Here is a 14835-nt window from a genome sequence, read left to right as displayed (position 1 = left end):
AGCTGGAATTACAGGCGCCCACCACCATGCTCAGCTAATTTTTTTTTTTTTTTTTTGAGACAGAGTCTCACTCCATTGCCCAGACTGGAGTGCAGTGGCATGATCTCAGCTCACTGAAACTTCTGCCTCCTGGGTTCAAGAAATTCTCCTGCCTCAGCCTCCCAAGTAGCTGGGATTATAGGCATATGCCACCATGCCTGGCTAATTTTGTATTTTAGTAGAGACTGATTGGCCAGGTTTGTCTCGAACTCCTGACCTCAAGCAATCTGCCTGCCTCAGCCTCAGCGATTAGTGCTGGGATTACAGGTGTGAGCCACCATGCCTGGCCTAATTTTTATATTTTTAGTAGAGACAGGGTTTCAGCACATTGGCTAGGCTGATCTCAAACTCCTGACCTCAGGTGATCTGCCTGCCTTGGCCTCCCAAAGTGCTGGGATCACAGGCTTGAGCCACCGACAGTCTTCAGCCACTGTGCCCAGCCATGCCCAGCCTTTAATCTACAGCCTTTAATCTTTTTTTTTTTTTTTTTTCTGAGGCAAGGTCTCTCTATGTTGCCCAGGCTGGAGTGCAGTGGCGTGATCTTGACTCACCGCAGCTTCCATCTCCCCGGCTCAAGTGAACCTGTTGCCTTAGCCTCCTGAGGAGCTGGGACTACAAGTGAGCACCACCATACCTCGCTTCTTTTTATTTATTTATTTATTTATTTATTTATTTTTTGAGATGAAGTCTTGCTCTGTCTCCCAGGCTGGAGTGCAGTGCCGCAATCTCGGCTCACTGCAACCTCTGCCTCGCGGGTTAAGTGATTCTCCAGTCTCAGCCTCCCGAGTAGCTGGGATTACAGGCGCATGCCACCACACCCAGTTAATTTTGTCTTTTAGTAGAGACGGGGTTTCACCGTGTTCGCCAGGTTGGTCTCGAACTCTTGACCTCAATTGATCCACCTGCCTTGGCCTCCCAAAGTGCTGGGATTACAAGCATGAGCCACCATGCCCAGCCTCTTTAATGATTTTGTTTGTTTGTTTTTTGAGATGGAGTCTCACTGTGTTGTTGGGCTGGAGTGCAGTGGCACAATCTCGGCTCACTGCAACCTCTGCCTGCCGGGTTCAAGTGATTCTCCTGCCTCAGCCTCCCAAGTAGCTAGGACTACAGGCGCTTGCCACCAGGCCCGGCTAATTTTTGTACGTTTAGTAGAGACAGGGTTTCACCATATTGGCCAGGATGGTCTTGATCTCTTGACCTCGTGATCCACTTGCCTCAGCCTCCCAAAGCGCTGGGATTACAGGTGTGAGCCACTGCACCCGGCCCCTTTAATTATTTTTAACATAAAATATTTCAAACATAGAGTATAAAATACAATGCAGCCCAACACACCCACCATCCAGGTTCAAATGTTATCAATAATTTGGCACGTATATTTCAGTTATTCCTAACTGCTTGGCTCTCTTTCCCCTTGGCTGAATTGTTTTTAAACAAACTGCAGACCCCTTACATATGCTAGGATGCATCTCTAAAAAATATGGACATCTTCTTCCATAACCCTAATGCCTATATCCCATCATTAGTGGTGATTCCTTTTTTTTTTTTTAGAGATGAGGGAGCTCACTGTGTTGACCAGGCTGGTCTCGAACTCCTGGCCTCAAGCAATCCTCCCATCTTGGCCTCCCAAAGTGGTAGAATTACAGGCGTGAGCCACTGCACCCCACCATTAATGGCGATTCCTGATGGGCCGCTCATGAACTTTGTTCTGGGTAATGGGGAGACACAGAAAGGCTTTACAGGGTTGGGCCCTGTGTGCTCCAGGAAGATGGAGGGCAGGGACATGTGGGGAATGGTGGGGGCGTGGAGACTAGAGCAGTGGGCTTATAATGAATGAGCTTAGTCCAAGTGGGAGGTGAGGGGCCGATGCCTGGAGGTGGCAGGCTGGGTGGAGAGGAAGACAGGGACCAGTGGGAAGGACTTGAGGGGGAGCTGACCAGGCTGCCTCAAATGGACCCCTGCCTGGAGGATATAGGAGGCTTTGGTGTGAGGCAGGGTAGCTGCCACTGTCTGTACCCACAGGTCCTGCAGGCAAGAGGGGGGGCCTTGTGCCAATGCTCCCCTTCCTGGGAGAGCAGGCTCATTTGGATCACCTTACCCTGGGGGGCACCTCTCTGAAGAGCCTTGGCAAAACCTATCCTTTGTTAGGTTTCGTGGGCCAGATGTACCCCTTCGTGACTCAGGGATATCAGCTGTCAAAGCTGGGGAAACCAACGCCCAGAGAGGGGGTGCAAGTTGCCTAAGGCCCCACAGGAGGTCAGAAGTAGAGCAGCTAGAATTAGAACTTAGGTATGTCTGTGACTTTCAGCCTAGGATCACTCATTATCTAGAGCTTCCTCTTCTCTCCAAACCCTGCTCCCAGAAGAGGGGTGTCATTAGCCATTCATGCCCAGGTGTGGATAAGTTTAAAAATCCCAGGGACGTCTGTACACTAAGCCTCCTTGCTAAGCACGGCCCCACTACAGAATGCTATTTATGGAACAGCTACCACGTGCCACAAATTGTGCTGGGAGCTTTCCATCCCTCGCATCCGAAAAAGCCCCCCTACACGAGGCACGCACTATTATCCCTACACTCTCTCATCACAGAGACAAGCACACTACGATGCAGAGAAGATGCGGTTTGTTTAGGATCCCAGGCGAGGGTGTGGTGGAGGCGGTGCTGAACCAAGTCTGTCTAACTGGAAAGTCCACACTCTCAAATACGAGCCCCCGTGGCCTCTGAGGGACTGGGGTGGCTCCCCAGGAATGGGCTGGTGGGAGCTCCCTGGCATCCTCCCTTCCTCTGCCCCCACTGTGCAGCAAACCAGAAGCCTCTCCGAGCACCAGACAGGCTCCAGACTGACCCTGACCTCGCGGCGGCCTTCTCCACGGGGCCGGCGCTTCCCAGGGCGGCTTACGCCTTCCGTGGCTGGGGCCAACCGCAGACCTTGCCTTCTGCTGCCGGTGGGAGTGCGGTGCTGCCGCCGGGAGCACCTCAGTCCCCCTGTCGGCTCTCCACCGCGGTCCGGGCGAATGGCATCATGTGGGGGGCCCCGAGCGGGTGCCTGCCCCCCTGGCAGCCTTTGCTGAGGGTCTGCTCAGGGCCCTGCCCAGGGCTCTGTCACTACGGCGCTCAGGATCGAGGGGGCGGCGCCTCTGGATACGAGGCTGCAGGGAGAGACCTGGACCCTGGAGATGGGGACCGGACCCTGCCCGGGGACGCTGGAGCTGGACCTCGAGGGATGCTGGCGCAGGTGGGCACAGGTGGCACAGGATTCTAGGCGGCAACTCGTTCGGGCAAAGGCCAAGGCTCGGGAGCCGGTGCGGGGGGCGCGGCCGCGGAAGACGCTGGTGGGGGCGGGAAGCAGGTGCCGGCCAAGGGCGCCAGGCAGGGGCTGGTTCCGAGTGCGCGGCGTCGGGTCACGCGCCCGCTCCGGGGTCCCCCGCGCCCCTCCCATCGGCCTCTGGGCCGCAGCCCAACGGGGCGCCGGGAGCCGGGGGTCAGGCCACGGTCAGAGTGCGGGTGCGCGCTGTCGCCGCAGGGACGCTCCCGCCCACAGTCGGCCCCCGGGAGCCCGGGTTCGAGTCCCGGCCCTGCCGTGATCCGCTGCGGGACCCGGGCCGGCCATTCCCTGTCGGGCTTCCGTTCTCCCACCGTCCGCGGCCTCCCCTAGTTGGGGCTCACGCAGGCGCCGGGGCGGCCACCGGTGCCCACGGCGCGCCCGCCCCTCCCCCGCCGCCGGGAGCGCGGACGCGCACGCACCTGGCTGGCGCTGAGAGCGAGGGTGGCGGGCGGAGTCGGGAAGCCCCGCCTCCCTCTCCGCCCCCGCTTCAGCCGGGCCAATCAGAGGGGGCGACGGGCCCCGTGCGGGGCGCCGCGCTGGGGGCGGGGCCTGCGGGGGCTGAAGAGCGAGCTGGGCGGGCGGTCGGGAGGCGGTCGGGCTGGGGCTGAGGCTGAGGCGGTGGTGGCGGCCGGGTGCCCGGGACAGCGACGCAGCGCGCCGGCGGCCGCCACAGGGCCGGCGAGAGCCCCGCAGCCCGCCGCAGCCGCCGCCTCGCCGCGGCCGGGCAGGAGAGCACAGCGACGGGAGCGCGGCCTTAGAAGGCGGCCGGAGCGGCGGGCGCAGCTCAGCGCGGAGCGTCCTGTCAGGCGGCGGCCCAGGGTGCCGCGGACTCTCCCCGCGATGATGCCGGTGGGTGCTGGCGGGCGGGCGGCGGCGGCGGCGGCGGCTTCCTTCGCGGGCCGCCGGCCAAGCCTCCTTCCTCCCGCGGCTCCCAGCCCCCGCGGGCCGGTGCGAGGCCGGGCGGGCGGGGAAGGAAGTGGCTGGGCGGGCGCGCCCGGCCGCGGCGCCCCCCGGGCAGGCAGGTGGGGGCGGCGCCGGCTGTCAGCGCGGGGCCGGGGCCGCCTGCGGGCCCTTCCTGCTCGGCCTCCCCGGCCGCGGGGCCGCGGGGACTGCCGTGGGGAGAAGCAGATGCATGTGGGGCTGGTCATCCCTTGGGTCGTCTCCGGCGCGCGGTCGGAAGCTGGGGCACAGGTCTCGTGGGTGGCGCAGCTGTGACCCGCCTGAAACGAACGTCCTGGGGTCGCCCTGGGAGTCGACGGGGTGGGCACCCACGCCCGGAGTTCCCACACTCGGCACCCGCATTCCCGTAGCCTTCGCGGTTGTACTGAGGAAGGTGTCGAGTGCACGGATTTTGAGAGCCATCTTAGGAATTCCCTTTTCCCGTATCTGCAATATTGGTTCGTTTTGCTTTAACTGGTTTGTTCTCCGTGTTCTGAAGGTTGAACGAGGTTCGTTTGTAGTGGTGGTGCCTTTGTCCTGTCCTTAAGGATGCTTTTGCCTAGAAAGACATTGGCCATTAGATTTGCCGTCGTCCTACGGACCCTTCCCTTTACCTATAATCTAAATAGGAGGGGATGCTGAATTCTGATGTTTAAAAATTGGCTTTTTGGGAGGTAAGCATCATGACTTATGAAAAAATGTGGGACTGGTCGTACCCCGCTGGAGAGGTATTGGTTTTCTGAGCGTCTATATAGTGAGTAAAATTCTCAAACACATTTATAGTAAAATAACACAGTCATTTTTTAAACCTACAATACTACATTGAAAATCACATTTCACAGGAAAGTGCGGTTTCTCTGCATTCTCTACTTGAGTTGAATATTGCCATTCTGCTGTGCTGCACCCAAGGACATTTAGATTAGATCCCCCCTCTCCCTCCTTTATTTCCTTTCTCTTGATAATCTCTTCTCCCCGTTTTTAGAGGATTCCATCCAGCATGTTTTGTAGCCGGCTTTCAGTGTTTTCTAAGTCTTAAGGTTTGATCTACTTGATCCTTAGGTCTTTCTTTAGCATCAGGCTTGTTGGGTTTCTAAACATTTGGTTTTAAATGAATAATTGTCTTGTAATGGAAAGAGAATTGGATGAGCATCAGAAGATCTGGGGTGAAACACTAGTTCTTCCACTTTTTAGCTGTGTGACCTTGAACAAGTCAAGGTCTTTGAGCCTGGAATTACCTCTAAAGTAGGGACAAAAATATACCAATATCTGAGCGCTGTCCTGAGGGTCAAATAGCATGATGTTTCCAAAAGTGATTGTTGAACAGAATGTCATACAAATATTTATTCTTAATATGGGTTTGAATTTTCAATTTCTAATTTTAATCGCTATAAGATAAGGCATTTGGAAACTTCCCTCCCTAATTCTCACTGGCTAGATTTTGATGAAAGGCATTATGGTGTTTCATAATTTTGAAAGCAGTTTTAGTTAAATCCTGTAATAGTTGATTGATGCGTTCATACTATGGTGGCATTGAAGGATATCTAGAAATATTTTGGCTGGCTTCATCATTGTATAATGTTTAATTATAAATATTCTGCTAAGAAACTTGGCTTACATTTTCCATATGATTCATTCAGGCATTTTACCTCTATTCCACGTGATTAGAGTTTTGAGTTCCTACCTTAACAGGTTTCCTTTTTAAGAAGTTTGTTTAGCTGGGAATTGGGACATTTCTTCAAATTTCTCAAAACAATAAAATACTGTTTTTTTAAATAAAAGTTCTATTATCTGTTTAATATACTGCTTTTGTTTAAAAATGCCTTTTAGAAACGGATGGCATTGCTCTTAGACTCTCTTTTATGGCTTTTACTTTTGTATTTCCTTCTTGATCCTTAAAAATACTACTTGTGGGACTGAGTCCTTCCTCTATTAACACAGTTGGAGTTGGTTGTAAATTTAGTAGGAGTTTTCAGAAATGCCATTCTTACTTGGTAATGTGTAAACTATGTATCCAAAAATGTAAATAAGATTTTTCTCAATTTATTGTATATTTGGTATTCATCATCATGATGATGATGAATCAAAGGAACGTTGGATCATATTTTGCAGTTTGTGTAGAGCAGCACTGTCCAATAAAAATGTAAAGCAAGCCACAAATGCAATTTTAAATTTTGTGGTAACTACATGAAACAAGTTGAAAAAGTATTAATTTTAACAGTATCCTTTTATTAACTCAATATATCCCAAATGTTATTATTTTAACATATAATCAATAGAAAAAATCACTAATGAGATATTTTACATTTTTTCTGCTACTGTTTGAAATCTGGTGTGAATCTGGTGACAGTTTGCATTTTACAGCACACCTTAGTTCAGACTAGCACATTTCCAGCGCTCAATTGCTACATGTGGTTAGTGGCTACCATATTGGACAACATAGGCTTAGAGTATATTTTATTTTATTTGAAAATTGGCAATTAGTATATAATGTCTGTGGTAACTTTTTTTTTTTTTCTTTTTTTGAGACAGAGTCTCACTCTGTTGCCCATGCTGGAGTGCAGTGGCACAATCTTGACTCACTGCACCCTCCACCTCCCAGGTTCAAGCAATTCTCCTGCCCCAGCGTCCTGAGTAGCTGGGACTACAGGTGTGTGCTACCACACCTGGCTAATTTTTGTATTTTTGTAGAGATGGGGTTTTTACCATGTTGGCCACGCTGGTCTTGAACTCCTGACCTCAAGTGATCTGCCCACTTTGGCCTCCCAAAGTGCTGGGATTACAGGTGTGAGCCACTGCGCCTGGCTTGTGGTAACATTTTTTTCTGAGAGAGAGTCTTGCTCTGTTGCCTAGGCTGGAGTGCAGTGGCCCAATTTTGGCTCACTACAACCTGCACCTCCCAAGTTCAAGCGGTTTTCCTGCCTCAGCCTCCTGAGTAGCTGGGATTACAGGCACCCTCCATCCTGCCCAACTAATTTTTGTATTTTTGTAGAGACAGGGTTTCACCATGTTGGGCAGACTGGCCTTGAACTCCTGACCTCAGGTGATCTGCCCTCCTCAGCCTCCCGAAGTGCTCGGATTACAGGTGTGAGCCACCGCGCCCGGCCATGTGGTAACTTTTAATTAATCACATGGTATAGTACAGTGCCCAGTCTCTCAGCTGTTGGGAATAAATGAGAGTGTCTGGCCAAATTCTCATCTGACACAATCAAATCTCTGTGGAAGTCCTCTGTTTGCTGTTGTACAAAGTGCCATGACTTTCCACTTTTTTTTTTCCCCCTCAATACAGGGTTTCACTCCTGTTGCCCAGGCTGGAGTGCAATGGTATGATCTCAGCTTACTGCAACCTCCGCCTCCTAGGCTCAAGCAATTCTCATGCCACAGCCTCCCGAGTAGCTGGGACCACAGACATGCCACGGCAAATGGCTAATTTTTTGTATTTTTAGTAGAGATGGGGTTTCACCATGTTGCCCAAGCGGGTCTTGAATTTCTGAGCTCGAGTGATCTGCCTGCCTCAGCCTTCCAAAGTGCTGGGATTACAGGTGTGACCCACCCCTCTGCCCCTGCACCTGGCCTTTCCACCTTTTTTTTTTTTTTTTTTTTTTTTTTTGAGACAGAGTCTCACTCTGTCGCCATGCTGGAGTGCAGTGGCACGATCTTGGCTCACTGCAACCTCTGCCTCCTGGGTTCAGGTGATTCTTCTGCCTCAGCCTACCAAGTAGCTCGGACTACAGGTGCGCACCACCACGCCCAGCTAATTTTTGTATTTTTAGTAGAGATAGTGTTTCACCATGTTGGCCAGGTTTGTCTTGATCTTTTGACCTTCTCATCCGCACACCTTGGCCTCCCAAAGTGCTGGCATTGCAGGTGTGAGCCACTGCGCCCAGCTGGTCTTTCCAGTTTTTTTTTTTTTTTTTTTTTTTTTTTGAGACGGAGTCTCGCTCTGTCACCCGGGCTGGAGTGCAGTGGCCGGATCTCAGCTCACTGCAAGCTCCGCCTCTCGGGTTTACACCATTCTCCTGCCTCAGCCTCCCGAGTAGCTGGGACTACAGGCGCCCGCCACCTCGCCCGGCTAGTTTTTTGTATTTTTAGTAGAGATGGGGTTTCACCGTGTTAGCCGGGATGGTCTCGATCTCCTGACCTCGTGATCCGCCCGTCTCGGCCTCCCAAAGTGCTGGGATTACAGGCTTGAGCCACCGCGCCCGGCCGGCCTTTCCACTTTTAAACTAAATTATATTTTGGAATTTTCCCTTAAAAATAGTATTTTTTTTTTTTTTTTTTTTTTTTTTGGTTATCTGTAGTCACTCACCTTTTTATCAATGGATGACATTTTAAAAATGTTTTCCCAGGAAAAAAGGGTACCATTTAAATAATACTTTTCAGTTAGTCCGTAAGATCTGGGCCTGAAAGCATTTAAAAGTTTGATAGAAGTAAGAAGTTTAGTAAAAATGGAAAGCCCAATTTAGATTATGGAAAGGATGAAAACTGCCTTGATTCAGCATAATTTTTTTTTTTTTTTGAGACAGTCTCGCTCTGTCGCCCAGGCTGGAGTGCAGTGGCAGGATCTCAGCTCACTGCAACCTCTGCCCCTCCAGGTTCAAGTGATTCTCGTGCCCCAGCCTCCAGAGTAGCTGGGACTACATATGCACACCACCATGCCTGGCTAATTTTTTGTAATTTTTGGTAGAGACACGGTTTTGCCATGTTGACCAGGCTGGTCTCGAACTCCTGGCCTCAAGTGATCTGCCCACCTCAGCTTCCCAAAATGCTGGGATTACAGGCGTGAGCCACCACACCCGGCTCAGCATCATTCTTTTTGAAAGAGTGTGGACGTTTTGTAGCTAGTAAAACTTTTCATGCATAGATGAGGTATATCTGGGGAATGTTGCTAAGGATACTTTTTTTTTGTTTTCAGACTGGATCTCACTCTGTTGCCCAGGCTGGAGTGCAGTGGCGAGATCTTGGCTCACTGCAACCTCCGCCTCCCAGGTTCAAGCAATTCTTCCACCACAGCCTCCCAAGTAGCTGGGATTACAGGGGTGTGCCACCACACCTGGCTCATTTTAGCATGTTTAGTGAGATGGGATTTCCCCATATTGGCCAGGCTGTCTTGAACTCCTGACCTCAGCTGATCTACGTGCCTCAGCCTCCCAGAGTGCTGGGATTACAGGTGTGAGCTGCCATGCCCGGCCAGGTTGCTTTTTCTTTTCCAAAAGAGTATCGACGAGTCAAGAAGTGTTCTGTAGCTCTGAAGTGTTTTTTCTTCATAAAGAAGGCACTCTGGGCTGGGTGTGGTGGCTCAGGCCTGTAATCCCAGCACTTTGGGAAGCTGAGGCGAGCACATCACCTGAGGTCAGGAGTTCAAGACCAGCCTGGTCAACATGGTGAAACCCCATTTCTACTAAAAATACAAAAATTAGCCAGGCATGATGGCGGGCGCCTATAGTCCCAGCTACTCAAGAGGCTGAGGCAGAAGAATCGCTTGAACCTGGGAGGCGGAGGTTGCAGTGAGCCGAGATAGATAGTACCTCTGCACTCCAGCCTGGGCGACAGTACGAGACTCCATCTCAAAAAAAAAAAAAAAAAAAAAAAAGAAGGCACTCTGGTGGTGGTGGTTGGTGATGTTAGCAATGGGGCACCTAACTTCTATTAGACGCTGTGAAGTGTGGCTTTTATTCTACTTATTCCTGTCCTAGGAGCCCTTTCAGCATGTTTACTGCAGGGTATGGATAACATTAATTTGTTTTTAATATTTAGCTTTCATTAAATATGTACTTATTCTAGGTATTCATTTTCTTCCCAACTATGTAGAAACATTTTGAGATACTAGAATAGGTTTTTCACTTTAAAATAAACAACTGACATGTAATTGACAACAGAACCCTGAACTGGAAATAGGATTCTTGTTCCTACTGTTAGTGAAGACCTTTGGACTTAATCTCTTCGGGCCTGTTTCTCATCTGTAAAATGAGTTGGATGTGGTAATTTTCAGGCATTTATGGTGGATCCCGTAGCTGATTTATGGCAGATATTTGCATGAAGTTCTCTAATATTCATATTGGCTTCATCAAAGGTTGAGGCAACTTGACACTTGTTTTGGCAGGCTTCTAGTAAACTCTTTCATTTCCAAAGCATCTTTTTTTTTTTTTTTTTTTTTTTTTTTTTTTGAGGCGGAGTCTCGCTCTGTCGTCCAGGCTGGAGTGCAGTGGCCAGATCTCGGCTCACTGCAAGCTCTGCGTCCCGGGTTTACGCCATTCTCCTGCCTCAGCCTCCCGAGTAGCTGGGACTACAGGCGCCCGCCACCGCGCCCAGCTAGTTTTTTGTATTTTTTAGTAGAGACGGGGTTTCACTGTGTTAGCCAGGATGGTCTCGATCTCCTGACCTCGTGATCCGCCCGTCTCGGCCTCCCAAAGTGCTGGGATTACAGGCTTGAGCCACCGCGCCCGGCCTCCAAAGCATCTTTTATGACAGAGCAGATAGTAAGAGCTCAGTAAATGTTTGCTATTATTTTTTAATTAATAATTAAGTGACTTGATAAGCTTAATTTTACAGCTGATTTCAGTAAACAAACACCAAAGACAGGACAATATTAAAAAAAATTTTTTTTTCTCTTTTTTTCTTTTTGAGATGGAGTCTTGATCTGTCACCCAGGCTGGAGTGCAGTGGTGTGATCCCGGCTCACTGCAATCTCTGCCTACAGGGCTCAAGCGATTCTCCCACCTCAGCCTCCTGAGTAGCTGGGATTACAGGGACCCGTCACCACGCCGGGCTGGAGTTTCGCTCTTGTTGTCCAGGCTGGAGTGCAATGGCGCCATCTTGGCCCACTGCAACCTGTCTCCTGGGTTAAAGTGATTCCCCTGCCTCAGCCTCCTGAGTAGCTGGGATTACAGGCATGTACCACCACATCTGGCTAATTTTGTATTTTTAGTAGAGACAGGGTTTCTCCATGTTGGTCAGGCGGGTCTCGAACTCACGACCTCAGGTGATATGCCTGCCTCAGACTCCCAAAGTGTTGGGATTACAGGTGTGAGCCACTGTTCCTGGCAAAAAAATTTTTTAATTGATATATTTGTATATGTTTCTGAGGTATATGTGATATTTTGTTACTTGCATAGAACGTGCAATGATCAAGTCGGAGTATTTGCGGTGGCTCAAGCCTGTAATCCCAGCACTTTGGGAGGCCGAGACGGGCGGATCACGAGGTCAGGAGATCGAGACCATCCTGGTTCACACGGTGAAACCCCGTCTCTACTAAAAAAAAAAATACAAAAAACCAGCCGGGCGAGGTGGCGGGCGCCTGTAGTCCCAGCTACTCGGGAGGCTGAGGCCGGAGAATGGCGTGAACCCGGGAGGCGGAGCTTGCAGTGAGCTGAGATCCGGCCACTGCACTCCAGCCTGGGCGACAGAGCTACACTCCGCCTCAAAAAAAAAAAAAAAAAAAAAAAAAAAATTTTAATTGATATATTTGTATATGTTTCTGAGGTATATGTGATATTTTGTTACTTGCATAGAACGTGCAATGATCAAGTCGGAGTATTTGGAATATCTGTTGCTTCTAGCACTTACCATTTCTACGTGTTGGGAAGATTTCAGTGGCTCTCTACTGTTTCAAAATATAGACTACATTGTGTTCTTTTTTTTTTTTTTTTGAGAGGAAGTCTCCTTCTGTTGCCCAGGCTGGGGTGCAGTGGTGCCATCTCAGCTTACTGCAGCCTCCACCTCCCGGGTTCAAGCAATTCTCCTGCCTCAGCCTCCCAAGCAGCTGGGTTTACAGGCATGTGCTTCCACGCCCAGCTAATATTTCTGTATTTTTAGGAGAGACAGGGTTTCACCATGTTGGCCAAGCTGGTCTCAAACTCTTGACCTCAAATGATCTGCCCGCCTTGGCCTCCCAAAGTGCTGGAATTACAGGCGTGAGCCACTGCACCCTGCCAAAAAGGGGTAGTTTTTTTCACCTGGAGTTTGGGGACAACTCAGTTTTAAATGTAAATGTGTTAAATGTATTTTCTTCATTCCTTTCTCAGCATCCTACTTTGAACGGTTTTAGGATTAACAGTTTCTTAGGATTTTTAGCAAAATAGGAACTTAAAATATCACTGAGTTATTGTATTGAAGTTATATAACTGGTTGTCAACATGCATTTGTATGTGTTTGCACAGATGGAGAATACTTTCTCAGCAAAAGTATGGTGGGATTTTGGTGCCTTGAAATGCTGTTGTCATAGTTATTTCACAAACTGTGGTTCTAGGGCTAAACAGAGGAATGGTGGTAATCAGATTCTATTGTGACACTTTTTTGGCTTGATTGCTTTGCTTTATTTCACTGCAAAGATAGCTATGTGACTGTTGTTCAGACTAATTGGTAAGCAAAAGCTGCTGTTACTGGATTTTGTAAAATGAAAATCTTTGGTGATATCATATAGAACAATATAAAACTGGAAAAATTAGGTAGTTTTTATTAAAATTAATGGCATTTGAAATATTAGTGTACAGTTCAGTACAAGATCTTGTTAGTGGCATGACTGAAGTGTTTAGAGAAAATGTTAACTGAGGTTTTAGCAGAATCATGATTTATGCCACATGTTGTGATTGTAATTATCATAGCCCAAGAAAATGCAAAGGCTGTGTGGTAGGAGCATGCCCAGCATGCTGGAGAAACAAAAGTAGGCCTGTGTGGCTGGAGCAGAGTGAGTAAGGGGGAAAGTGGAGGAGGTGAAGTCAGGTGATGAAGACAGTAGTGTAGGATTGATCTTGTAGGGCCTTAGAGGCTATTGTAATGACAAAGGAGATGGAAAGGTTTTTTTTTCTCTTTTTTGGCGGAGTTTTGCTCTTCTTTTTTTTTTTTTTTTTTTTTTTTTTTTTGAGACGGAGAGTCTCGCTCTGCCGCCCAGGCTGGAGTGCAGTGGCCGGATCTCGGCTCACTACAAGCTCCGCCGCCCGGGTTTACGCCATTCTCCTGCCTCAGCCTCCCGAGTAGCTGGGACTACAGGTGCCTGCCACCTCGCCCGGCTAGTTTTTTGTATTTTTTAGTAGAGACGGGGTTTCACCGTGTTAGCCAGGATGGTCTCGATCTCCTGACCTCGTGATCCGCCCGTCTCGGCCTCCCAAAGTGCTGGGATTACGGGCTTGAGCCACCGCGCCCGGCTGGAGTTTTGCTCTTCTTACCCAGGTTGGAGTACAATGGCATGATCTCAGCTCATTACAACCTCCACCTCCCAGGTTCAACGGGTTCTTCTGCCTCAGCCTCCCGAGTAGCTGGGATTATAGGCATGCGCCACCATGCCCAGCTAATTTTGTATTTTTCGTAGAGATGGGATTTCTCCATGTTGGTCAGGTTGGTCTCTAACTCCCAACCTCAGGTGATCTGCCCACCTCGGCCTCCCAAAGTGCTGGGATTATAGGCGTGAGACACTGTGCCCGGCGAGGCATTTCTTTGATCAGAAATGAAACACAATGGGCCGGGTGCTGTGGCTCACGCCTGTAATCCCAGCACTTTGGGAGGCTGAGGTGGGCAGATCACAAGGTCAGGAGATCAAGACCATCCTGGCTAATATGGTGAAATCCTGTCTGTACTAAAAATACAAAAAATTAGCTGGGTGCGGTGGCACGCGCCTGTAATCATAGCTACTTGAGAGGCTGAGGCAGGAGAATCGCTTGAACCTGGGAAGCAGAGGTTGTGGTGAGCCGAGATTGCGCCACTGTACTCCAGCCTGGGTGACAAAGCGAGACTCCGTCTCAAAGAAAAAAAAAATGAAATACAGTGGTCTGTTTATTGCATCATAAGCAGTTCTGAGTAATAGGCATTGCCTAGGTGACTTTACATGTAGCAGGTAAAAGTGCAGACACTCACTTTATTCTGCTTAAATATGGATGCTGGCATTGCCATTTATGGGCTCTCTGTCCTTAAAGTTCCTTGACCCTCACTGACCTCTGAGTTGGTTAATAATAGTAACCTTACATTGTTGGTAGGAGGATCAGATGCATGAGTACAGTGAAAGTGGTCTGGCATGTAGTAAATTTTTAGTAAATATGTTATTTGTAAACTCTGTTCTCTGGAAAGCTTTTACCATCTCTGCCTTGGCCAACCCTACCATCAGAGGTGCTCACTCTGCTGTGTCTTTTTCTGGGATGGGGGATATGATATAATTCATGTACTATAAAATTCATCTTTTAATGTGTACAGTTCATTGGTTTTCAGTGTATGCACGAGACAACTGTTGCCACTGTCTAATTTCAGATTATTTTACTTGGAGTGTCTTTGCAGTACTTGTCTTAGTTGTAATCTTAAACATTTGTTTGTGTGACTGGTTGATTCCTGTTTCTTGTCCTAGACTGTGAGCTTCATGAGAGCAGGAGCTCTCTCTTTTTGCTTCTCATTATACCACTGCCACTTAGCCCAATGATTTACACATAGTTGATGCTCAATAAATATTTGTTGAATAAAGAAAGATATGATGTGGAAGGTCATGTTGGACTTCATTGTGAAGAGGTGTGTGTGTGTGTGTGTGTGTGCCATAACAGAGTTAGACTTGATCCTGT

At 49.1% G+C, this 14835-nt stretch overlaps 1 protein-coding gene across 2 annotated transcripts in view; it reads left to right on the top strand.

Moving 5' to 3' along the window:
• The first annotated feature begins 3170 nt into the window (after window positions 1-3170).
• The window catches only part of PPP1R13B (protein phosphatase 1 regulatory subunit 13B), a 122342-nt gene continuing 110677 nt past the window's right edge, over window positions 3171-14835 (top strand). Inside the window, exon 1 of one of the 2 annotated variants that reach the window (XM_007987958.3) lies at window positions 3171-3271. In XM_007987958.3, the coding sequence (XP_007986149.3) occupies window positions 3260-3271 (12 nt within the window). In that variant the 5' untranslated portion in view covers window positions 3171-3259. Of the gene's footprint in view, window positions 3272-3947; window positions 4211-14835 lie in introns of those variants that run through there. The other variant, XM_007987959.3, reaches the window with a different exon arrangement.

Source organism: Chlorocebus sabaeus, chromosome 24 (assembly GCF_047675955.1).
Source record: "Chlorocebus sabaeus isolate Y175 chromosome 24, mChlSab1.0.hap1, whole genome shotgun sequence".
In the NCBI taxonomy this organism is placed as follows: Eukaryota; Metazoa; Chordata; class Mammalia; order Primates; family Cercopithecidae; genus Chlorocebus; species Chlorocebus sabaeus.
This window is presented reverse-complemented; position numbering and strand designations above follow the sequence as displayed.